General features: G+C 40.0%; 1 protein-coding gene across 1 annotated transcript in view; it reads left to right on the top strand.

Annotated features, from left to right (window-relative positions):
- Adamtsl1 (ADAMTS like 1) overlaps positions 1 to 24,962 on the top strand; it is a 915,031-nt gene that overhangs the window by 660,880 nt on the left and 229,189 nt on the right. The window contains exon 6 of the mRNA XM_051163985.1: positions 22,192 to 22,318. Within this exon, the coding sequence (XP_051019942.1) occupies positions 22,192 to 22,318 (127 nt within the window). The remainder of the gene's footprint in view (positions 1 to 22,191; positions 22,319 to 24,962) is intronic.

Here is a 24,962-nt window from a genome sequence, read left to right on the forward strand (position 1 = left end):
AAACTCACTCAACACAGCAATGAAGTCTTGGAATTATGTGTCTCATGTTTGTTATACCTTCTCCCCTTTTTTTCCAGCCTTGTAATAGATATCCTATTGTTAGTCTAGAATATTATTGCACAATTACCATTTGTTTCCTCTAGCTTTATTATCCCAGACGTCCCCTCTCCTCCTCCACCGCCGCCTCCTCCTCCTCTTCCTCCCCCCCCCTCATTCCTAAAACCTTTAACTCTTTTCCTTTCTTTCTCCTCTCTCCCTTTTAAAAACTGTGAGAACACACTTTAGTTAGTTTTCCATAGTTCCATAGTATGTTCAATTCCAGCCTAGGAAGATAAATGCCCACCCAGGTAAGGCGGATTTGTTCCACTTTAAGATTCTTCAGGCTGAAAGCAACATAATTTGAATCTCTGTAGCCTGAACCCAGAAAAATAGATTGTTGAAAGGCAAGAGATTCATGAGAGGAACATCAATGAGTCATTCAAAACCATCCTCATTGAGTCACTAAAATCATACAGAAAGGCCTGGCCTCAAGAAGCCTAGATAGGGTAGTAGTGGGATCCCCAGAAACATGGTCATATTCATTCTCATTCATTCTTAATGTCACTTATATTTATTAATATTCTCTCTCTCTCTCTCTCTCTCTCTCTCTCTCTCTCTCTCTCTCTCTCTCTCTCTCTCTCTCTCTCTCTCCCTCCCTCCCTCCCAAGAACATCTGCCCTAGTCAGTGTTCTATGACTGAGTTGTTCACTAGCATTGAGTATTTCATGGGTGATCATGCCATGGCACACTTTTCTTAAAAGTGCTTTTAAATAAAGGCTCTGCTCTGTGTAGATATTGTTGCATGATATGTTTATCTATACTCTACAAACTTTGCACTGCCCACGAACCACGCAAAAACAAGAGACAAAACACACAAACAAACAAGACACAAAACCGTCTCATAATGTTTTGAGTAAGTTTATGATTTCATGTTGGATTACATGCATAGCTGTCCTTGATTACATGTGGCTTACAGGCCATGGTTGGACATGCCCAAAAAGTTAATCTTACTGGATGCATTTCATGTAATATCTAAATCTCTATAGAAAGAAACGTTTAAAGCTCTGGAATATAGTACAATTATCAGACAAAAGTTCTGACAGCTTGGGAAAAAAAGCTAACATTGTGGTTAGAGATCGAAGTCTGAATAACACCCTTTCATATCTTTCCTATGAGAAGAAATGATTACAGCATGGTCATTTCACAAGTCACATTAAAGCTCTGCCATCTTTATGGGCGCTAGTAATTGTAACAGGGTGACGTAGCACAAGCTCATGCATAAAAAATGTCCCCTAGTTTGCAAATGGACACAGGCTTGCTACTGTCTGCTGCTATGGGTGAGCAGATACTACCTTGAGTCTTTCTTCTCCCTGGGCAGGACTTAATATCGTCCATGCTTTGCTGCATAACGTGAAAGGCTGGAACTACTCAGATGTTAATGATGATAAACAAGCCATGGAAACCCCCTGTCTTGGTTCATAGTACAGTCTTTTTGTACTAGAACAAGATGAACCTTCTGCAAGCAAGGAGAGTCTCCTCTCTTCTTCAGCCAAAAGTTCAACAGGGCTCAAACAAGATCTTAACGGATTCCAGCAAGACCTGGAAGCTCTAGGAAAGAAGTTTCTGTTTTTCAGCCTAGAGGAATGTGCCTCGCTCAGTACTGCACTGAAATTGGGACCCACCTGCACTCAAGCCCCAGACCGGGCTTCTAGTCTGGTTCCGATTTGGCAGGGGAGGGGGAGTTTGGCAGCCTGCCTTTATTGTTTTAAAGTATCGCTGCCATCCTGTAATTCACTGCTCACAGCTCACCTCTTCCATCAGCCCTTTCCTCGCGGATGAGAAATCAGCCCCATCTGTATTCCCAAATATAGCACATAAGAACCTTTCATTCTGCCACTCAAGTCTATCAGACACAAGCGATTCTCCGTTGTCCATGCTGATAAAGAAATGAGTTCCTAGAGATAATCTGTCATTATGCCTACCTACCACTACTCCACCCTCACAGAAAGGTGCAGGACCCATGAAGATAAATCTTCAGAATACAGAGAAGTGAAGGGTTTGAAAGGCCATCAGCAGACACAGTTTAGTTGTGATAGTGTATTTTCTCGAAATGATTTGTAATATCTGAGTGTTCTTGATGTTCTTGTTGGTCTTAGACCTGTGTGTGTCTTCAAGAGAGCAAATTAAGACACTTGAATAGTGAATAATCATCTTTTACATGAAACAAGAAGTTTGTTATCTTTTCATCTGTATATTTAAGATTATTTTTATTTTTTAAGTTAACATGCAAAATGGTGTGTTTCACCATGGCATTACTCTGCAAAAAAATTAATTTATTGACTTCCTTTAACTGTGTTTGATTTAAAAAAAAATAAATTTTGTGTGTTTTTGAGTCACCCCAGTTTTTGCCTTTTGAAGAATATCGCAAAGCAGTTTTTGAAAATTATTTTAAATTTATATATTCACTTTACATCCCCGTCATAGCCCCCTCCCTCCTCTTCTCCTCTCATGGTCCCTCCCTCCCACCCTCTTCTCACTCTCCCCCCTTCCCTTGTTCTCAAAAAAAGGGAACCCCCCCCACCAACCCACCTCAGCATCTCAAGTTGCATCAGGACTGATCTCTCATCCATTGAGGCCAGGCAAAGCAGCCCTGTACGGCAAAGTGATGGAAAGCAGGCAACTGAGTTCATGCTGTAGACAACACCTGCTAAACTTACTAGGGGACCTACATGAAAATCAAACTGTCCATGAGTTACATATGTGTAGGGGGCCTACGTCCAGTCCATGCATGTTCTTTGGTTGGTGCTTCCATCTCTGTATGCCCGCCACGGGTCTAGGTTAGTTGGCTCTGTTGGTCTTCTTGCAGCTTTCTTGTCCCCTCTGAGTCCTTCCAGGCTTCCTTCCCACTCTTCCACAGGACTCCTTGGGCTCCACCTAATGCTTAGCTGTAAGTCTCAGCATTTGATTCAGTCAGCTGTTGGGTGGGGCCTCTCAGAGAGTGGTTAAATTAGGCTCCTGTCTGTGAAAACAGCAAATTATCATTAATGATGTCAGGGGTTGGCTCTCTCTCATGGGGTAGGTCTCAGGTTGGGCCAGGCAGTTGGTCATTCCCTCAGACTCTACTCCATCTTTATCTCTGCACATCTGGTAGGCAGGATAACTTTTGGTTAGAAGGTTTTGTAGATGGATTGATGTTCCGTTCCAACCACTCTAAGTCCTACCTGGTTAGAAGGTGGCCTCCTCAGTCTCCCAGTTTCGTTGTCCCTTGCTGCTAGGAGGCCCAATGAGAAACATCCCCATATCTTCTCTGCAGTCTACACTGTCACAGGTCTCCAGCTTGTCTTCACTGATGTCCCCACCTTCAGTTTCCCTTTTCTCTGCAGGCTCTTAGACCTCCCCTACCCACTCTCCCCACATCTGACCCCTCCATTTTCCTCCTAGGAACTTCTCCTGTGTAGTTCCCTCTCTATTTCCTCTTCCACTGTCTATTCTATTTACCCATCTGAGTAAGATTTGAGGAGGCTTCTATTGGGCATGCCTTGTGACTTAGCTTCTTTGCATGTGTGATTTGTTGTATGGTTATCCTATAATATATGGCTAATATACTCTTATAAGTGAGTACATACTGTGTGTGTCTTTCTGGGTCTGGGTTACCTCATTCAGGATGATCCTTTCTAGTTCCATCCATTTGCCTGCAAATTTTATGAGTTCTTTGTTTTAAATAGCTAAGTAATATTACATTGTGTAAATGTACCATATTTTCTTTATCCATTCTTTGGTTGAGGGACATGTAGCTTGTTTACTGTTCCTGGACAATATGGATAAAGCTTCTTCGAACATAGTTGAGCAAATGTCCTTGCAGTATGATGGACCATCTTTCTGGTTTATGCCCTTGAGTGGTATAGCTGGATCTTTTGGTAGTACTATTTCCAATTTTACAAGAAAGTGCCAGATTGATTTCCAAAGTGGTTATACAAGTGTGCACTCCCACCAGCAATGGGAATGTTTCCCTTTCCCCATATCCTTGCTAACATGTGCTCACTTGAGTTTTTTTTTTTCTTAGCCATTTTGATAAGTGTACGATGGAATCTCAGAGTCCTTTTGATTTGTATTTCCTGATAACAAATGGAATTGAGCATTTCTTTAAGTGCTTCTTGGCCATTTGAGACTTCTCTGTTGGGAATTCTCTATTTAGCTCTGTACTCCATTTTTAATAGGATTATTTGGTTTATTGGTGTTTAATTTTTTAATTCTTTATATATTTTGGACATTAGCCCTTTGTCAGATGTAGGGTTTATGAAGATATTTTCCAAATCTGTAGGCTGTCATTTGCTCTATTGACAGTTTCCTTTGCCTTACAGGAGCTTTTCGGTTTCATGAGGTCCCATTTATTAATATTTGATCTTAGAGCCTGAGCTGTTGGTACTCTGGTCAGGAATTTGTCTCCTATGCCAATGAGTTCAAGGCTGGTTTCCATTTTCTCTTCTAATAGACTTAGTAAATTCATGTTGAGGTCTCTGATACACATTGACGTGAGTTTTGCCCAGGATGATAAATATGGATGTATATGCATTTTTCTACATGTAGACATATGATTGAACTAGCACCATTTGTTGAAGATGCTTTCTTTTGTTCCATTGTATGATTTTTGGTTTCTTTGTAAAAAAAAAAAAAAATCAAGTGACCTTAGGTGTGTGGGTCTTTGATTTGATTCCATTAATTTACCAGCCTAGTTTTATGCAAGTACCATGCAGTTTTTATTACTATTACTCTACAGTATGGCTTGAAGTCAGAGATGAAGATACTTCCAGAAGGTCTTTTATTGTGTTAGATTGTTTTAGTTACTCTGAGTTTTTTTGTTTTTCCATATAAAGTTGAGAATTGTTGTTTCAAGGTTTGTGAAGATTCTGTTGGTATTTTGATGGTAATTTCATTGAATCTAAAGATTGCTTTTGGTAAAATGACCACTTTTACTATGTTAATTCTACTGTTCCATGAGCATGGGACATCTTTCCATCTTCTGATATCATTTTCAATGAACTTGAAGTTCTTGTCATACAAGTCTTTCATTTGCTTGGTTATAGTTAAACCAAGATACTTTATATTATTTGTCGTTGTTGTGAAGGGTATTATTTCCCTAATTTCTTTCTCAGACAGTCGTTTGCAAAAAGGAGGGCTACTGATTTTTTTTAAATTAACTTTGTATCCAGCTACTTTGCTGAAGGCATTTATCAGCTGTAGGAGTTCTCTGGTAGAATTGTGGGGGTCACTTATATATACATTATCATATCATCTATAAATAGGTATACTTTGACTTTTTCCTTTCCAATTTTTATTCCCTTTAGTTGTCTTATTGTTCTAGTTAAAACTTCAAGTACTATATGGAAGAGATATGGAGAGAGTGGAAAGTCTTGTCTTGTCCCTGATTTTCATGGAATTGCTTTGAGTTTCTCTCCATTTAATTTGATGTTGGCTATCAGCTTGCTGTATATCACAGTACAATTTTTAACACACATGTTAGTATCCCTTCTTTCCTTTGTATCTTCTGTTCCCTTAGCTAATTAGTTGCTATTGTTTTTTATTATAATTAATAGTCATTGTAGCTGTTCCCATCCTTAAACTTTAAGAGCTTTACATTCTTGCGTAGATTCTTCATCTTTAAGAGGGGTGGTTGCTACTCTCTGCAGACGGATAGGCCAAGAAACCAAGAGATGCGATGATGTGGACAAAGCTACGTAGCTGATAGGTAGTAGGACTGGGACTTCCATTTATATCTTCTAATTCCAAAGCACACGGTGCTCTGAGCTATACCAAACTGTAGACATCATATGGTGGAGTCCATCATGATCTTGTTCTGTGGAAGAGTGGCAGGAGCAAACACACGGGACTCTCTCTTTCCATCTCTACATAAAGAAGCCACAGGACCAGCCAAGGCAGAGTAAGGACATCGGTACTTATCGGCATTATCACAGGTTTGCTTGTATGAGTGCATTTAAATTTCATTGTTTCATCTATGTGTCCCTTGTGCTGATTATTTGTGTATATATGACTTTGTCTTTTTTCATTGTAGTAAAACAGAGGTAACATACAATTTACCATTTTAGCCTCTTGTAAGTATGTGGTTCAGTGATATTAAGTTCACTAACATTGTTGTTTACCCATTAGCATCACCCACCTCAGGAACTTACTATCTTCCAAGTGAAACTCCACACCTACTAATGATTAACTCCACATTCACCCTTCCCTTTAGCTCCTGGTAGCCACCATTCTACTGCCTGTGCCTATTTTTTGTGCACATGTAAATGAAATCATATAAATTTGACTTTTCTGCCCAATGTTGGTTTTTTTTTCTCACTTAGTAAGTATAAAATGTTCAAAGTTGATCCATGGTGATCAGCAGTTGTTATTTAGATAATTTAGCTTAGATTGGAAATCCTATTGTTTTTATGGTAATGTTTCATATAGGTGAGATTTTGTTTATCCATTCACCTGGTTGGACATTTTCTGCTTCCATCAGAAATGAGTAATGCTGCTATTGAACACTCAAGTACCTATTCAAGTCTGTGGTTTCAGTAACAGAGGGTCTATACAGAGGCATCAATTGCTGAATCACATGGTAATTCTATGCTTACAATTCTAAGGGACTTCCATGGTGTTTTTCCCAGTGCTACACCATTTTAAATTCCCAGCACTTGGCCTCCCAGTCCTAGCCAGGCAATTCCCCAAGATTCAGGCTGATACCATCCTCTAAAGCACAGCTGTGACCTTTAAGCCTCTCACCCTCCCACAGCCAGCACAATGCTGTTCCCAGTTTCTTGAGCTGAGACTTTTTCATTGTGATGGAGATCTTGATGCTGAAACTTCTGGGAATTCCCCTTCCCAGTATTCTTCCCCTCCTTTTTACCCCTCTGCTGTTCCCAAACTGAGAAAATAGCCATGAAAATAGTGACATGCATGTCTGCAGGGGAAAAAAAACAGAAACAAAAGTGTAACTAGGCCTCTTTACATTCTAATGAGATGGCTCAGAGAATGGCAGTCTCCTTACCCATCACATGTTGATTTATGACTGAAGCACAAGTTGGGCCAGCTGAAGCCACATCTGCAATTTAAATGAATGCTTACAAAATGGAGCCCTTAATATATAGTTAGACCCCATGGCTGGCATGGTAATCAAGAGAGCAGTTAGTTCTAGCAGTTTCCACCCATGCATGAAACTGTCTTCCAAGCAAGAATGCAACCTTGGCTGGTATATGTTTGTTAATGTGTGTAGAAACCAATGGATTTTGCACTTTGCTTTGAAAAGAAATAGAATAGGAATGACAGTGGGTGCTTTTGATTCTGTCCTTTGAGTATTTCCTTGGTTTGTTTTGAATTTTGCTTTTATTCTGCATGTAGACATGGCTGGAGAGAAACACACTGATGCTTAGTAACCATTCTGAACCTTAGGAAAAGTGTGTAGGATAAAGGCTACTCATGTAAGTCCCCTAATCCTTATTTTGTGCTTTCATCACCTCTGCTGCGGTTACCTTGGATACTCTGGAAGACAAGGGTGCCATTTTTTTTGCCTTTTTAGCAATGTTGTAACCTTCCCATGCAAAACAGTCCCATGCTTTATCCTCATGCTCCAATGTTTGTATCTTACCATTGACTTGGGAAAGGCTAAGGTAATAGTTTTATGTGGCACAGTCTGCTTGCCTCAGGCTGTGAGACTTGGCCCCTGCACTACCATGAAAACAAGAGGTGCGTGCTGGAGTCAGCATGCTTCAGAATGGACTTTTCCTCTCCTTTTGACACTGTGTGGTACAAATTAAAAGTTCACATTGGGGTTACAATCACTGGCTTGTGGCAAGCTCTAATGAGAGAAGGTCTCTGCAGGGTTAGGTAGCCCAGATGTGTCTAAGCTGGCTTCAGTTTATTTCCATTCTCTGGCCCCTTATTCTTCCATTGTCATCATTAGCTGCTCCTTTGAGATGGCCTACCCTCTCTTTCAGGCAATATCCTAGTTAGTGCTGAAACCAAGCCATAGGCAAGCATCAGAAATGCATTTTAAGGGGAAATGGTTCTCACAAAGAATTAGAAAAGCCTAGGCATTAGAGAGAATATTTTGTCTCCAGAGAAACTCTTCTTTGGGTACATTTACCCCCCGCCCAGATTGACTCTGAGTTGATGCTAAGAGACCCAGTCAGCATTAGTGAGAGGTTGCTGGTGAGGCTAGGCTTTCAAACAGAATGTCAGAAACATTCCTCAGAAGCCTCTGCAATAAACTGTGTGTTCTCATGTGGGCAGCTGGTAAGTGCCAGCTCTTTTGATCTACACACTCTTGGCTTAAGCATCCTCTAGTGTCTTTGGTGACAGAGGGTGGTAGGAAGAGCATGTCAGAAGATAAGAATCCCAACTGTTGTAGTCTAGGTAGGTGACTTAGGAAGTTACTTGGTTATGTCTTATGTATAGTCACAAAACTGATTGTGATTTACTGTCTGATCTACATGAAGTCTATAAAGGAATAATGGTTCCTGACACACATAATGCCCTTCATAAATGCCATCATTCTTTTCCCATCACTTCTCATTGCTTCTCTCTTTCTATCTTTGGGCTTATTGCCCTTGTTCACAGTTTCCTAGAACAGTTTTCTACTCTGCAAGTAACTTTTATGCTACCCTTCTGCACACTCAGATACTATAGTTATCCCCTGGCCAAATTAAAGAATGGCTTTTAGTGCTAAAGAGAAGCCAGTTAACACTTGGGAATCTATTTTCTCTTGATGTACTCACTGGAAATAATTAAAATGTTGAAGATGGACAATCATTTGACAACTCAATCCTCAATTGTTCTTGGCAGCACTCTATTCATAACTAGTCTTACCTAAGACTAACAAATATCTCCCATACTCTGTGATATATAACTCACAAAGAATTATTTGCAACCTAACTGTCCCTAGAAGGAGTAGTGAACTTAAAATAATAGAATTATGATATTAACCTTTACATGAGAATTGTGTCAATACCATGCTCAAAATCAATTTGAAATAACCCTGGCAAACCTTAAAATTGATGATCAGATCATATTTTTTATCAAATATATCTGATAGTGTTAAAAGAAACCCACCAGAGATGACCACTCAAACACAGTTTATAACCAAATGTAGTTCCAGCCAGTTAGAACTACACTCAGATATTTAGGACCCAAGTGTAGCACTGTTTAGAGTAAAGGATTTTTTGTAGGTAAAAACCACAGCCTGGTATCTCACTCAAAAGCTGCAGGGGGAGATGTCACACAAGCAAGCAGTTTAACAGAAGCTGAGATAAGCAGTTAGCTGGAGTACAGTTCTACACAAGCAGATAGTTTAACAGAAGCTAAACTAGTTAGAAACTCATGACATCAGGTTCCTAGAATAGACTAGAATACTTTTACACAAGGTTTCTCATGAAGGATGCCAAATTCTTGTCACACCTAAAATGGCCTCACTAAGAATCCAAGATTCTTACTTGGATTCTTACTTGGAACCTCGGTGCTGTCCTGCCCTGTCACAGTAGACCCATCCTTATAAAACTTAAGGATTTTTCTACTCAATTTTTTACAGGTATATTGAAAATGATAAATTTCATCTAGTTTTCAAATAAAATAAAGTTATCTCAAGTTGTATACATTATAAAAATACATTCTGTAGAAATGCTACAAGATACAATGTAACCAAGGTATTGTTTTACATAAAGCATATATTCCATCTCTTATTTGTCTGTGGTCTATCAGAAATCTTTTAATATTTATGTTTCTGTGTTAAAATGATGCTTTTCAGATAATCTGTAGAATTTGACTAAAACAATTACAACCACTGTAACAACTTATATTTTGAAATATTTCTACATTTAAATATTCCCATTACAATGTGTTTAATTTGTGCTCTTAAATTACAAATGTGCTGACTGTTTGTTTTATTGTTGGATTTGAAACACAATTTCATCTGGATTTCAACTAGGGTCACAGTAGAACAGAACAAGGGTTTGTTTATCTGAAGGAGGTGGGTACTCACTGGTATTTTCTTAAACTTTCTGAATGAGAAAGAAAATGCATGCACTCATTTCTTTGACTAAACTTATTGTGGCGAACGTGGGAAAAGAAACACCTCATTGTCCATTGTCATCATAGCATAGTGATTCAGCAAAATGAGGTTGGTTAGCTACACCCCCACAAGCTTGGGCTATGAAAGAGTGGCCACATTGTCACTGCCTGGCTTGTCCAGCCAATCCAATCACTGCTGCCATCAGCTAACCTTTTATCTGGCCCAGAAACTGTGGCTCCCTTTAAAAATCAGCCAGTTCATTTTTCTCTTCTGTGATTTGTGACTCATATTTATTGATGTATTGTTAATTTTGATGAATATACAAATCAAATTCACAACATTCAGAATGCTACTTTCCTGTGTGTGTGTGTGTGTCTCTGTGTGTGTGTGTGTGTGTGTGTGTGTGAGAGAGAGAGAGAGAGAGAGAGAGAGAGAGAGAGAGAGAGAGAGAGAGAGGAGAAAAACTTGACATGTTTAGATTCAGTGGCTCTTTCTTACTAAAATACATGCAAGTTGAAAATTCCCAACACATATGAATTGTTGATGATGTTTTCTGTCAGTACCCCTACTTACTCAGCACAACATGAGTAGACCTTTGGTAGAGAAAAACAGAGCTCTTGTCCCAGCCCCTCAAACTTGACTTCCTCAGGATCTAATATCTTAAAAGAATATATTTGAGACAGCTTTATTTTGTACCAGGAAAGAGACTTAGTGATTACTGCTCATGTGGATGTATTTTAAAGACATTTCTGTATTAACCCTGGATCAGTGGTCTGGAGTTGGAAAGTTAAGACCTTCATGGGTTCTAAGCATCCCTCTATCACTTGAGTGACTTTTAAAAGAGATGATTTGCCACTCTACAGCACTGCTGAGGATTGTTCTTAACTTTTATTCCTACCATGCCCCATCGAACTTCTTATAAGTAGTTTCTCTGTGAGCCAACCCAGCTTGGTGCTGGCTATTTCACTGGGCTACTTTAACTGTACGTGGTGTGTAAGGGTGGAGTTTAAAAGCCATTTCCTATGGAAATTCAAAATACTCTAAATTCTAGGACAAAGTCTATTTCCTCTATAGAGAAGACTTGTAATCTTCCTTCCTCTCTGCTGTGGTCAAATCTAGAGAAGCCAGAAAGCCTTTGAAATCCTGACTGTGTTCAGAGCTGTGAGACAGCTAGTCTATACGACCTAGATCACTAAGGAGTAAAATGACCACATGTCCCCTCAACATAATGAACACATATGGTTTGACAGCTATGTGATGGAAGATTTGAAAACAGAATCATCTCAGAAATTCTTAACTATGTATTTGGAATTTCTATGTTCTCTGTAAAAATGTCCTGGATCTTTACGTAAGTTATATCAATTAATTCCAGATACAGAAAATAGATAATCACTTTCTTTTTACAGCTCATGTGAAACTCAATTTCATACAAACAATGTGACTTATTCAAACAGATGGTAAAAAGTCAGCACATCTAAGCGGAGTCATGTGTTACCCCACAATGTTATCCTGTCTTTTTCATAGTAGAATATGCTAAAGAACACAGATATGTTTTAAAGTATATAATATGCAGATTCTTGGTTAAAAAAAAAAAAGTAACGATGCCAAATTTCTGAGAAAGTGCCAGGTTGATTTCCAAAGTGGTTGTACAGTTTGCACTTCCACCAGCAATGAGGAAGCGTTCCCCTTTCTCCACATCCTTACTAGCATGTGCTGTCACTTGAGTTTTTTATCTTATCCATTGAAATCTCAGAGTCATTTTGATTTGCATTTCCCTGATGACTAAGGACATTGATTATTTCTTTAAGTGTTCCTTGTCCATGCAAATAGTGTTACCTTAAGACCCAGCTATACCAATCCTGGGCACCTGAGCACCTGAAAGATGCTCCACCATACAAGGACATTTACTCAGCTATGTTCATAGCAGTTTATTTGTAATAGCCAGAATCTGGCAACAACCTATATGTCCCTCAACTGAAGAATGGATAAAGAAACTGTGGTATATTTACACAACAGAATACTACTTAGCTATTAAAAACAAGGAAATCTTGAAATTTGCAGGCAATTAGATGGAACTAGAAAACTGAATGAGGTAACACAGACCCAGAAAGACACACATGGTATATACTCACTTATAAATGGATGCTAGCCCAACCTAGATGTCCTCTGAGAGACTCCAGCCAGTGGAAATGTGCTGGTACACCCAGCTGGACTCTGAGCAGATTGATAAGCCTTATGTGGAAGAGTGGGGCATGGGGGAATGGAAGGATCCCGAGGGGTCAGGAGCCCCTCCAGGAGACCGTCAAGGTTGGCAGGTCTGGACCCAGGGTAGGCCTTCACAAATTGATGCACCAAGCAAGGACAACGCATACAAAGAACCTAAACCCCTGTAGCTGATAGACAGCTCCATGTGTGTTTGCTTGATGGAGGGTTGGAGGGGGAGGTCATAGGAGCTGCCTCTGATATGAACTCTGGTGCCCTTGATTGGATCATTTCCCCTTGGCAGGGTGGCCCTGTGGGCATACAGAAGAAGGGTATGCAGGCTATCCTGATGAGACTTATAGGCTGTGGCCAGGTGGTAGAGGAGGAGGGCACCCCCTGTCACAGGTCTAGGGGAGGGGAATAGGGCTGAAGAGTAAGACTGGGAATGGGAAGATATGAGTGAGGGGATAGCATTTGGGATGCAATGTGAATAAATTATAATAAATTTTAAAAATTTAAATAATGATGCCCCGCCCCAGCTAAGAAGTAGATAATGACATGAGTGTGTTGATAATATGCTGTGATACAGTATTGTAGCCTTATTAGTAATAAGCACAATATATCTAGAGCAGGAACTGTTAGGATTATGATGGAACTGAGGTCCATGCCATGGCACTGTTGCTTGGGGGTCAGAGTAAAAACCCACTTTTTGTTCAATAAGAAGAATTCCAGTGTCCCATTCAAATACTGTATGGTATGGCTTATTTCTCTTGGGAAAATTATATTAACAACTTTGACTTCTCACGCTAATCTTTTTTTTTTTTAAATGCTGTCTTGTGCATGTTTTTTGAGACATGTGAACAAAGGTTTGGAGTTATTCTACAGAGTCAATTTTAAGAAAAACTCTGGTTTTTTTTTTTTGTTGTTGTTTTGTTTTGTTTTGTTTTGTTTTTTTATCAGAGTTGTTCATGCTTTACCTAAAAGAGGTTCAATGTGTACAGAGAGAAATGTCCGTAGAGAGACCAGTGGTTGTAGCTGAACTCGTTTAAGTGTATCACCTGGAAATGAGGTTGACAGGTGTTGAAGAAGAACATACATAACTTTGTCCAAGAATCTTCAAAGTAATAGAAAGCAATGTCTGGGGTGGCGGGTGTGACCAGGCATAGAACTGACAGCAAAGAGAGCCCTTCTCCTAGGGATCTGAGACAGCAGTGCATCTCCTCGCCTTTCTTTTTGTCCTCTCCACCCTTGATACATAAAGATGATCAGCACACTTTTAAACGAGTGTTTTATTGTGTGAAAAAGTTTGCCAAATTATGACGCAGATATGGAATTTTGAACCCTTTGGATCAAAATGTCAATAAAATTATCCAGAGCAATGTGCACAAGCGGCTGCTAGCCACGACAGCAGAACAGCTGTTCTGTGGTGGCTTACTGAATGGGCACATTCTACCCGGGCAGAAGACCAGCTGCTATCCTTTCCTCTCCACAAAGGACTCCTGTGTGTGAACAAAAACTGTATGCCCCGCAGCAGAAGGGAGCCTGAGCAGTGATGTCAAAGTATACCATGATGTCACCACAATTCACAAAGAATTACAGTTAATGCCATGTGAAGTGGGGCCAATTCCAACACTTTCCCTCTTGGGCACTTCACAGTCTGAGAGACAGAAGCAAGGCCAGAGGTCAGGTCTTTGTATAATTTTGTTTCGCATTCTCCAGACACTCTAATTTTGGAAGCAGGGAAGAGAGAAGACAGCCTGTTAAAGAAAGGTCCCTGACCATCTGCAGAGGATGAATTCTAGCGTCTGTAGGCACCGATGTCTATACTGGAGTAATTCTTAGGCTCTCTGCTGGAGACTACTTAGATAAACAAATTTTACTAAAAACAATATGCAAAGGAAAAAATCCAGATGTGTTTAGCAATAAATTTACGCAAGAATGTGGCCTGAAACTTGGAATAAACAAGGAGAGAGAAATATAAATCAGACCAGAGCACCTGAGAGTGAGTGCATGCTGGAAATCAGACCTCCTTGTGCTCCCTCTCCCTCACCAAGTATTTATTCAACCATCAGATGGGTGCAATTCCTGACCCCAAGAAACGCAGTCCAGGATAAGTTCTTTAAAATATTTGCAACCTGAAAAATGAATTACTGTTCTTGGTGTCTCATAACACTAGCCTCGGTGTCTTGCTTTTCTTTCCTTTGCTTTGTAGCATAAAAAAGACAAGAACTTGGGGGCTGAGGGTGTGGCTCAAGTCAGAGAAAATGCTTGCATTAGGACCTGAATTCAATTCCCAACCACAACATAAGAAGTTAGACATGGTGCAGACGGGGAGATGGAGGAGCTTGCTGGCTAGTCAACTAGTGAAGTGAGCTCCAGGTTTAGTGAGAGACTCTGTCCCAAAGAAAGGTAAAATAAGGTCAAGAAGTCATTGAGGAAAACATTCAACATCACCCTCAAACCTCCACATGTGTATGCACACATACATGTTAATGCACATGCTCATCAACACATATAAGGTAAGAACCACAGAACCAGTGTAGATGGCCTGTGTTCTCTAGAGTGTGTGATAAGCATGCTACTGAAGAGTGTATTATACAGAAAGCAGGATTATCCCCTCCCCCAAACAAACAAGCACACAAATCCATACCAAGAAAAAAGTGTCTCGTTCTTGTAATGCCAGGTTGTTGAAGTCCCTTCCCTCTGGGGAACAAGTAGGAACAGGTAGACTGTGTGTGGAAGGGCTGTGGCCAGACAGCCAAAGAGGAGAGGCTGGAAGAGTCATGGGCAAAGGGTTACCCAGGCTGAAGTCCAGGAGGAGGAGCCAAGAATCAAGTCTTCAAAAAAGCAGCAGCAGGATGACTCTCCAGATGCAAATTTCTGTGAGAGCAAGGGCGGGAAGGCCAGAGACTGTACCCAGAGAAGAGGTCAGAAAGACCCGCCCTGGAAAGAAATGAGCATTCTGACACTAAGATGGTTCTGAGATAGTGAGTAATGGGGCTAGAGACAGTGAAGAAACATAAGAAGAGAGGGTTACACTCTCCTATTGCAGTGGTATGTTAAGAGATGCTTCGCCCATTCTCTTTTCTTCTTTAGAATGAAGCAGGTAGAGCTTACATTGTGGTGGCTATCAAATTGCAGTAGCTTGGGACAAAGAGGAACATTCTTTGAAATCACAAAATATCCCTGTCATCTATCTGTGTCACTGCTTACAAACTGAACTAACTTGTTTGTGCAATATTTATTATTCATCTGCTGAATATTTGTATGCTGACACTGTCCTCAGAGGACAGTGAATACCTTGTGGTATTGCATTCTAGAAGATATATATATAAAGAAATACCACATGCATGTATATTATATTATTTTTTATGTATATTATATTATATGAAATTGGTTATGTGAAATAAGACATCAAAACAAGATCAAAGGATGTGGGACTGGTATGAGATGTAAGACCTAGTCAACTGAGGTCTTAACTGAGACAGCAGATATTTCCTTAAGCATACACTTAAAGAGACAAGAAGACCACTGCAAACATGTCTTGAGAAGAGCATTCCAGTCAGAGACAACAAGTGGGGCTGTCCCAAGAAGAGGTCACTTATTGTTTATTTGGTGAAGTCAGAGGAAGACTCAGCTGCATGGACAAGGGTCTTGTGGTGCCCTGCAAAGGTGGGTGCATGGGAAGGGAGTCTTATAATTGACTGACAAGCTCTAGAGGACAGAATACCATGTATAGGGAGGACTCTCCTGAAATATTCTGTCTTCAGCCTATTCTCTCTATTTTCATATAAATTTCTGCTGTCTAGTGAGATATTAGAATGTGGGAGAGCTGCACCCTACCAACCCCAGACTATTCAGCCATCAGCATCTCCTCCATGTGGGGTGTGTGTGTGTGTGTGTGTGTGTGTGTGTGTGTGTGTGTGTGTGTGTGTGTGTGTGTCCTGGAGCCTGGCTGCCTTAGAGCTGCAGGCAAGTGTTGCTTTGGACAAAAAGTTGTGACTGACTGAACCATGAACATTCTCCTTCCTCCTGCCTCTCGTGAGTCTAACCTCCAAGACACACCATGCTGTAGTCTAGAGGGACCACCCCCTACTGAGACGTGAGACGTGTTGCTCTTCCTGCACTTCAGCTCTGACAAGACCATGTCCTGTGAATGTGCTCTGTGGTTCATGGAGCTCTACAAGGCAGAACTTTGAAGTTGGTACTTTGTAGCTATTTGATCTTAGGGAAGTTATCTTCTCAACCTCGGTGTTATAATCTGTCCTTGAAATCATTCAAATATAAAAGGAAGTAATACTTGTGGAAAAATAATATTTGTGGAGAATTGTCTGAAAGAGAGGCAGCCAGTTCATTTTCGCTGGCTTTGGAATGGTAAATTGGTTTAGTCTTCTCATATGACAACCATAGTCTATTGGATTTGGCTCCTGGAGAATAACGGCTTAAAGCATCTAGGGCCACGTAAAAGCTCAGTGGCAAAGAATGCTGCAGTTGCTCAGCAATGTCTGCTATGGGTCTGGGCAGGAAAAGTACTGCACGTGTGCCATATTTTTGCCTAGTTCCAAGTGCCCCAGTGTTCACCCTGAGATTAGGGCAGGCAGCCCCAGTGCTTTGTACCTAGATGATTTGTTTATGCTTCTTAAAATGCCTTGTATCCAATATTCTCTAACCGTTATGCCTCATTAGAGGTTCTTGGTAAAATATGCATCTGGCATTTGGGTCCTTTGAGGTTTTCCTGAAGCCTGTTTTTTATCCATTCATTACACAGACAGTAGTTATGTCTACGACAAGGAACACATCACCTGTACATTTTTAAAAGATCCAATAAGTTTCTTTTTAAACTATTGTTCTTCTTTCTACTGTTTGGAAAAGTTCAAATGCAAGCACAGGGCATAACCCACTCATCACATAGCAAATCTATGCAAGTTTATGGTGTGCACTATACATAGCTCCCTCGTGTCTGGATTTATTCTTCCTAACTTTGGTTTTTCTTTTCATTTACCCACTAAAAAGTTTTTCATTATATTACATCAGAAATACGTACTAAACATCTTACTGTAAATATCTTAGTCTTTGAAGAATATGATTGACTATTTTATACTCCCTTACTTCGAAGCATAATTAAGAATGAGGTATAATATCTATAAGAGCGTACTATTTCCCATATAATTTTCTCTGGGTTAAATAATTCAGAGGCACTCTGATCAGATTCACAGTGTAGCTTTCCATATTTGTCTTTCCCAGTGCTGAAAATAGAAGGGTTTAACAATATCTTACCTCATGGGTTGGAGCACTAAAAGCTTGACATCATTGCTTCAGTATTTGATGCTTGCGGTTGAGCTCTTTATGGGAAACCATTTGAAGCGGGGCCAGCGTGAACCTATCTAAGGATATTTATCTACAGTATAGCATCTGCTTATGGATGACACTTATTGATGTTATAAAAATGACTGGTTTGTTCAATTTGTTTTCTTCTGTGACTTCTAGTCAAGATGGTTTTTTTTTAAATATATATACATTACAGCAACTAGAGAATTCCAGTCTTGTTTTACCTATTCACTTGCTATCAGCTGTGAAAAGTGAAAGGAGAAAGCCCTGTCAGCACACACTGAAGGCCTGCTGCCTAAAATCTGCAAAATGTGATGAAAGTCAGTGAGCCAACCAGGATTGCTGACTATGGTAGCAGGTTTTATTTAGGGAGCCGCTTCCCTACTGCCTTAGCAAGCCCTGAGAAACAAAGGACCATTGGCAGTGTTATGTCCGTATTTTCTACTCATAAATAAAAAAGGGCTACATGTCTGTGTGCATGAATGTTTATATAAGAGCATACAAAACATCATGTGTTTAAAATGTAAAAGCCAAACATGGTAGTCTGTTAATTGCATATAAACATCCAAAAGATTATTATTAATACTGGTCAGTCTCAGGGCATTGTTGGTGCTATTTTGCTTAGCTATACATTGTTTTAGAATGTCTTACTCTCATAGCATTTGGGAGAAGCATTTTGGGTAGGGATGAGGTTAGACCACCACTCCATCTGATATTTAATATGAAGAAGCTGCATAAGTCCAAAATATTTAGCTAGATTTCCGTCCTTTTCCAGAAGATCCCTTGCAGCTGCCAAAATAATAATAATAAAAGCTTTATCTCACTTTAGTGTCTTGTCCAGAATGGGGTGTGCCTGGGAACTCAATGCTCAGAACATGTCCTTCCATGACATTTTACTAATAATGAGTGTAGGTACACTTGGGAAATAGTCTCTAATAAACTCTAGCCCTTTACTGTTCATTGATCAAGCTCAATATCAGTTCTGTAACTGTTAGACTGTTAATTTGGTGTGCGTAAAGAAATTCCAAAATAATAGTGGCTTAAACTAATAGAGATATGTTCTCTTGGGGGGAAAAAAGAAGCTAAGATCTAATTAGTCCCAATATGGTATAGGAACTACTGGTGTATAATATAACCCACAACTTTAACTTTAACTTTTCCAGTTAAAATATAGAGTTTGGAATATACCCACCATATAAGACTACCCTTCTTGCAACGCACACCCTGTGCAGCCGACTTGGCCTGCAAACTCTATATTTAAACTGGAGAAGTTGAAGTTAAAGTTGAGGGTCATCTTATATGCCAGAAAATATGGTAGGTTCTGTTCACTGTGCTTTTCCAACCTTAGCATGGTTCTTTCATTATCAAGATTGTCTCATTTTCAAGATGGCTACAGAAGCCATCAAGAAGGAAGGCAGGCAGAAGTTAGTATAGGACTTTCCCTAAGCTAAGTCATATTCCTTAACTAGGCTTCCCAGGACACTTTAGATTTCCATTTATATTTCATCAATTACAATTTAGATGTATGGCCAAGGATAAATGCTTTTTTTTTTTTTTTTTTTTTGGCTGAAGAGATAGCCATGGGTGCTGGGAACTGAACTCTTATATTTTTAGTTGTGAGCTAGCCCTTAACAGCTGAGCCTTCTCTCCAGCCTGAAATGCCTTCTTTTAACTCAAAATATTACCATCCCAATAAAATTAAAGCCTGAATTACAGACAAAAGCACAAAATCATCTATATCAAGTGCAACTCTTAGTCTCTACTAACTATAAAGAAAAGGCTCCAAAAGTATGGAGCTATAGAGAAGGTAACTCCAGATTCTGGAAAAGTCTATCTTTGCACTAAGGAGTTTAGAGTTTGAGAGATCAATGGGAGTCCTCCAAGTAAAGAATTGATCAAGAGAGTTCCAATCAGAAAGGATAAAAATGCTCAAAGGCACAGAAAGTTCTGGAATTATACTTACCAATTCAGCCTATATCTACATTCTTGGTTACTTTCTTTTCTATTAATAATAGATCAGAAAGTAACAGTTTAAATTCCAGTTAGTCTAATAGTTATTCATAATCAACATATTAAAACATGTCAGAAATGATCATCCTGATATAATTGCAAGCAATTTTCTACTTGGACCAAAATAAGAACATTTTATCTGATGATAAAGTATCCCACATTTTAAAACTAATTGAGTTAGAATATTTTGGCATCTAAAAAAGGAATTGATACAAAGAAAAAGAAAAGTGAAAGCGCAATTGTGCTGGAGATATATTTGTATTTTAAGCATTTAAGCAATAGTCAGAACTGACTTGGTTCATATCCTAGGGTCCACAAACCCACCCTGAGAGCACTAAGTCAGCTCTGGCCAAGATACTCATAAAGTATGTCACCTCTTATTTAGCAATTCCTAATGTGCATGTTACTTAAGATCTAAGAAAGCTAAATTGTTCTTCTTTTAACATAGTTTTGGAGTCAAAAGAAGTCTTTAGAGTTATGGGAAGATTCTTATGATTGTCTCCTCTGGTTCCACTGGAGACAGAGAAATTTAAACAGTTTTTTTTTTCCGAGACAGAGTTTCTCTGTGTAGCTCTTGCTGTCCTGGAACTCACTCTGTAGACCAGGCTGGCCTCAAACTCACAGAGATCTTCCTGCCTTTGCCTCCTGAGTGCTGAGATTACAAGCATGTGCCACCACACCCAGCTAAAAACTTAAAACTTTTGAGAACCCTGAAAGTTGTATAATTTAAGGAATTCTCATGCCCAGTGCTCACCTTGTCATCCTGCATAGGTGAGGATCCTATATTCTTGAACCTGTCTTTCTTCAGCCCTGAGCAACAGGACACTGAGCCTATGATCCTTGCATGGTGTGACTTTGGTCAACACGCATTCTTATGAGTCAGTTTCACTAAAAAAAAAATCTAGGTTTATGACCATTTTCTCCTACTTCTGGCTATTTCTTCTTTCTAATTAGCTAGCATCAAATGTAGCACTTCTATAAAGTATGGTGTAAATATAACAGCCACACGCACTCCTGCAGTGTTAACCCCACTCCTCTAGCCCTTTTCAAGCTGAGAAGATTCTTCCTCAGTCAGATCTTCCATGGCTTCTCTCAGCAAAGCCACTGTGTCTTATGCTCTCAGAATACCTCGTGTCTATATTTGTAGTTTTTCTCCTGATCACCCTCTTACTTTTATAGGTCCTGATGATTTAGATATTATCTTCCTCCCTGCTAGACTATGTCTCCTGTAGGGGTGCCCAATACATGCTAGGCCCATATCTACATTACTGGTTACTTTCCTTTCTATTAATAATATATCAGAAAGTAATAGTTTAAATTCCAATTAGTCTAATAGTTATTCATAATCATCCTGATCCCTGCCCCTAACATAGCACCTTAGTTACCTCAAAACACCTTAGCACCTCAAAAACAGTTATTTAAATGGTTAAATTTTTAAAGTAGGTGCTTCTGCAATTTTCAGTTCACACTGTCCTTAAAATACAAGTGTGAATAAACACTCGATCCATTCACATGGAGGTCCATCTACAGACAGGAATTTCGAAAATAACTACCACAGTCCACCAAAGCCTGTCAAAGAAGTTTGTGATGACTAGTGCTGAGCCCCTTGAAATGTCACTCTTATTGTATTTCATCAAAAACAATAATTGAAATCACTTGGTAGCATGACAAGACTTGGGTATTCCAAGATATACAGCCAGGCTTAGTCTGGATCTGGCTTGTTCTCTAACTTAAACAGAGAGAGAACACAAGATACTAAGAAGCCTGCCTTCCTACTTGGTAAAAGGATTATGGTTTCAGTAAGCCTGATTTGAACCAACTATGAATGTTTTTCTGAATGTATTTGGAAAATGGCTGCCATGGGGAAAACACACAATTTTAACTATAACATAGAGATATCTTACATGATAATTTTGAAAGTAAATGAGATGTTTGCTTTTGCTTTATACAGAAAAAGCCAAACAGAGCCATACCTTTAACACACACGCGCGCGCATACACACCTATGTTAGTGTTACAGGAAAAATGTCACAGCATTAATGAAGTGCTAGCCAACAGTTGCAGTAGTCTTCTTATTTCTTAAAATACATCAGTGAGCCTAATTACAAAACCTTTATACAATTTGTGTTCTAAGAAACATTCAAGACCTGGAGACTGTTCATAAAACGTTTCCAGATGCAGGCCCCTTACAGCTGTGCGCCTTATAATTTGAGAGAGGCATCATTATTGACACAGAATTACTTTGGATTAAGGTCCTAGAATATCAGTAGTTTAGGATCTATTTTTACTTTCTTCCCATTCTTCCCAGTCCCCATTCTCTGTCTTCTGTAATCTTCTGACTTATATACTTGAACTTTAAAGATATTTTCATCCATACTATATATTTCCCCCTTAGCCTGTTTCAAATTCTGTTAGCTCTGTCCCTTTGAAATGAAGTATACCTTATGTCTCTCAGACGGGGTGCGTGTGCGTCATTTGGTAGTCATTGACCTTACCAGAGATCCCTGTGTTGGGAGGTGCCTTCTTGAATTATACATTTCTCTTTCTCATTAGATTGTTGGCTGTGATCACCAGCTGGGAAGTACCGTCAAGGAAGATAACTGTGGAGTCTGCAATGGAGATGGGTCCACCTGCCGGCTGGTCCGAGGGCAGTATAAATCCCAGCTCTCTGCAACTAAATGTAAGCCACTACAGAGATGTGTACTTGTTGGCTTGTTAGTCAGCCCTCATCTATCTGGGGCTCCCCTCTGCAAGGTGAATAGAACATCTATCAAGGTGGAGAAGAATCTGAAATTTTAAGGTGAACATGTCCCTGCTTTGTAGATACATGTGGGACAAGTCAGTTTGCCAGTTGCACCCTCTTTCCTCTTTCTGTCTTGGGCACAGTGCTCAGTGGAAGGACAGACTGCATCCTAGCTCCTGTCTGAGATGCAGTCTGAGATGTCTGGGAAAAGTATCACAGAGACAGGGGGAAATCAACACAAACTCACCCGTACTACTGCAAAATCACATGGCCTTCCTATCCTGTGGTCAGTGCTGGCAACAGGTTCTCTCAGAATTGATATTGGGCCAAAGTTTCATGAAGCCATTTAATGATCCTTGTGTCCTGATCTCCCTAGATCAGTAAATAACATGTGTTTACTGTCCATGTATGTGCATTGAACTCCACACTATCCCCTCATGTCCTCTTTATAGGAGTCTAGTTAACAAGGTAGTCATAATTTTCACATTATGGAGGACATGACTGAGACCTTCCCAGATGGTATGACTTTCTCGGAGTCTGAGCCCAGTAGCTAAATACTTACCCTTTCCTCTACTGTCCCATCACTCCGCTGACTAACTTCCGGGGTTGGCCATTTATAAAGCAGATGGGTGGATCAACCCAGAAGACCAGGGATGCCTTCCTGGTTGAGAATTGCCAGAACAGAAGGCATAAATGCCATGGTATCTGAAACCATGGAGTTGTACATGAATTTTTACAATGGTTTCCTCCGTGAGGACCACAGCACAAGAAGAAGCATGGCCCTTCTACTTAATGGCATGGATTTTTAGAGCCATTTTCACCGTGGCCTAATGTTTTTATAATCTATAACTCTTTAGTGTGCCATTTTCCAATATCTATTTTCATATGCCTCTCCCCTCTAGCCTGGGAAATGAAAATAAATTTTTGAGTGTGGTTTTGTTCTCTTTACTCGTTGACTAGTTAGAAGAAAACAACGGACATGTGGCAGATTTACTGCTTTAAATGCACCTGTAGGTCATGCAGAAAGGCAAATGGGGTTCTTTTGGAGAGCATTCGAGAACTACTCTGGGAGGCCCTGGAAAGGCACCTTGCCAAAAGGGAGGAACCTCTTGGGAAAAGAGACAGGAAGAGTGACCAGGGAAAGTTAATCAAGCGACGAGCTGGAGATGCCCACTTAGGAAGCCCACCACATTTTCACTACCCTGGGGGCTGGAAAAAAACAGGATTCTCTGAAAAACTAAAACTTCTAAAAAGCTCTGGTAGCTAAAATGAAGGACGTGGTGACCCAGGCATTGATAGCACCTCCAGGAAAGAGTTGATCATATTATGTTCATAGCTTCTTTCATATGACGAAGAATTAAGGAAGTCAGAAGATGGAAACCATCTGCATAGAGGCACAATTCTTTTGTTAATCTCTGAAATTTGGGTTGAATGCTTTTTTTATTTTTAAAAATTGCATTTAAAGGGTCACTCTGAACAGAATTCCCTAAGGAGTGCTAAAGAATCAAAAAACTTTCTAATTATTTGTTACATAATTGAATCGGTACCTGTTATCCAGGAATGCAGGAATTGTCATTAAACACCAAAAAATTAGGCTTGTGTGCAACAACTGCTCTCTGGTGACTTGTAAAAGCCTGTTTTAATAGGGGTCTTCTTTTATCATGGTTCCTACACCTTCCTGGCCTCATAGCAGAGCCAGAGCACTGTTCTGTAAGTATTTCGCTTATTCTTCTATTGGGGGAGCAGTTGGTGACCCCCAAGCCTCAAGTCATTGTAAAGAAGGACGAGAAGCTCTGAAAGAACAAACGGGGGCAAGTCGAGAGCCTTATGTCATCCCCAGTTCGGCGAACATGAAGTTCAGTGAAAGGGGCTCCATTCAAGGCCGGCAGTGGGTAAATCACCTAATACACACCCTGATGATGCTACATAACGACATAATGCGATTGCTTCGTTTGCCTTAGCCCCGATGATGCCTCATGACAAAATGATTCATATCAATAAAGCCCATGTCCCACACCACAATCTACAGCAGATGCTGAGCGAGCTGCCGCCCGTAGATTTTCCCCATCCCAGAAGAATCTCCCTCCCTGTACTTACAGACTTCAAGGCAGCCCACAGGCAAGAGTGATTAGTGGTTCAACAGGCAGTGTGCTGGCCAGGTGAGCGGGCTCCGCCCCGAGGCTCAGGAGGAGCTGCTGCCAGGTCTCTCCCCATGGCTTGCCAAAAGAAGCCATACGCTGGCCACGTGCTCACTTCCAGCTCCCAGCATTCGGACTCCCCCACACTGAACTCATTTTCTTTCTAAATTTATATCCAAGTTTTTTTCTTATGTTATCAAAACTCATGGGAACAAAGGAAAAACAGAAGAGTGGAGAAAGACCGTTGCAGAACATACCAGGATGAAAAAGAAAAATAAGAGCAATTTATCGAATGGCTGCTGGTGAATGAAATGGAAGCCACCATTTTATCAAAAGACATAATTGCCCATCCTTTTTCATAGGAAAAGACTTTAGCAATAACTGTTAATCCTCCTTTTTCTACTCAATTCTTGACTTCCTTAGATCAATGAGAAAATATAATT

The sequence above is a fragment of the Acomys russatus genome, chromosome 2 (genome assembly GCF_903995435.1).
Source record: "Acomys russatus chromosome 2, mAcoRus1.1, whole genome shotgun sequence".
In the NCBI taxonomy this organism is placed as follows: domain Eukaryota; kingdom Metazoa; phylum Chordata; class Mammalia; order Rodentia; family Muridae; genus Acomys; species Acomys russatus.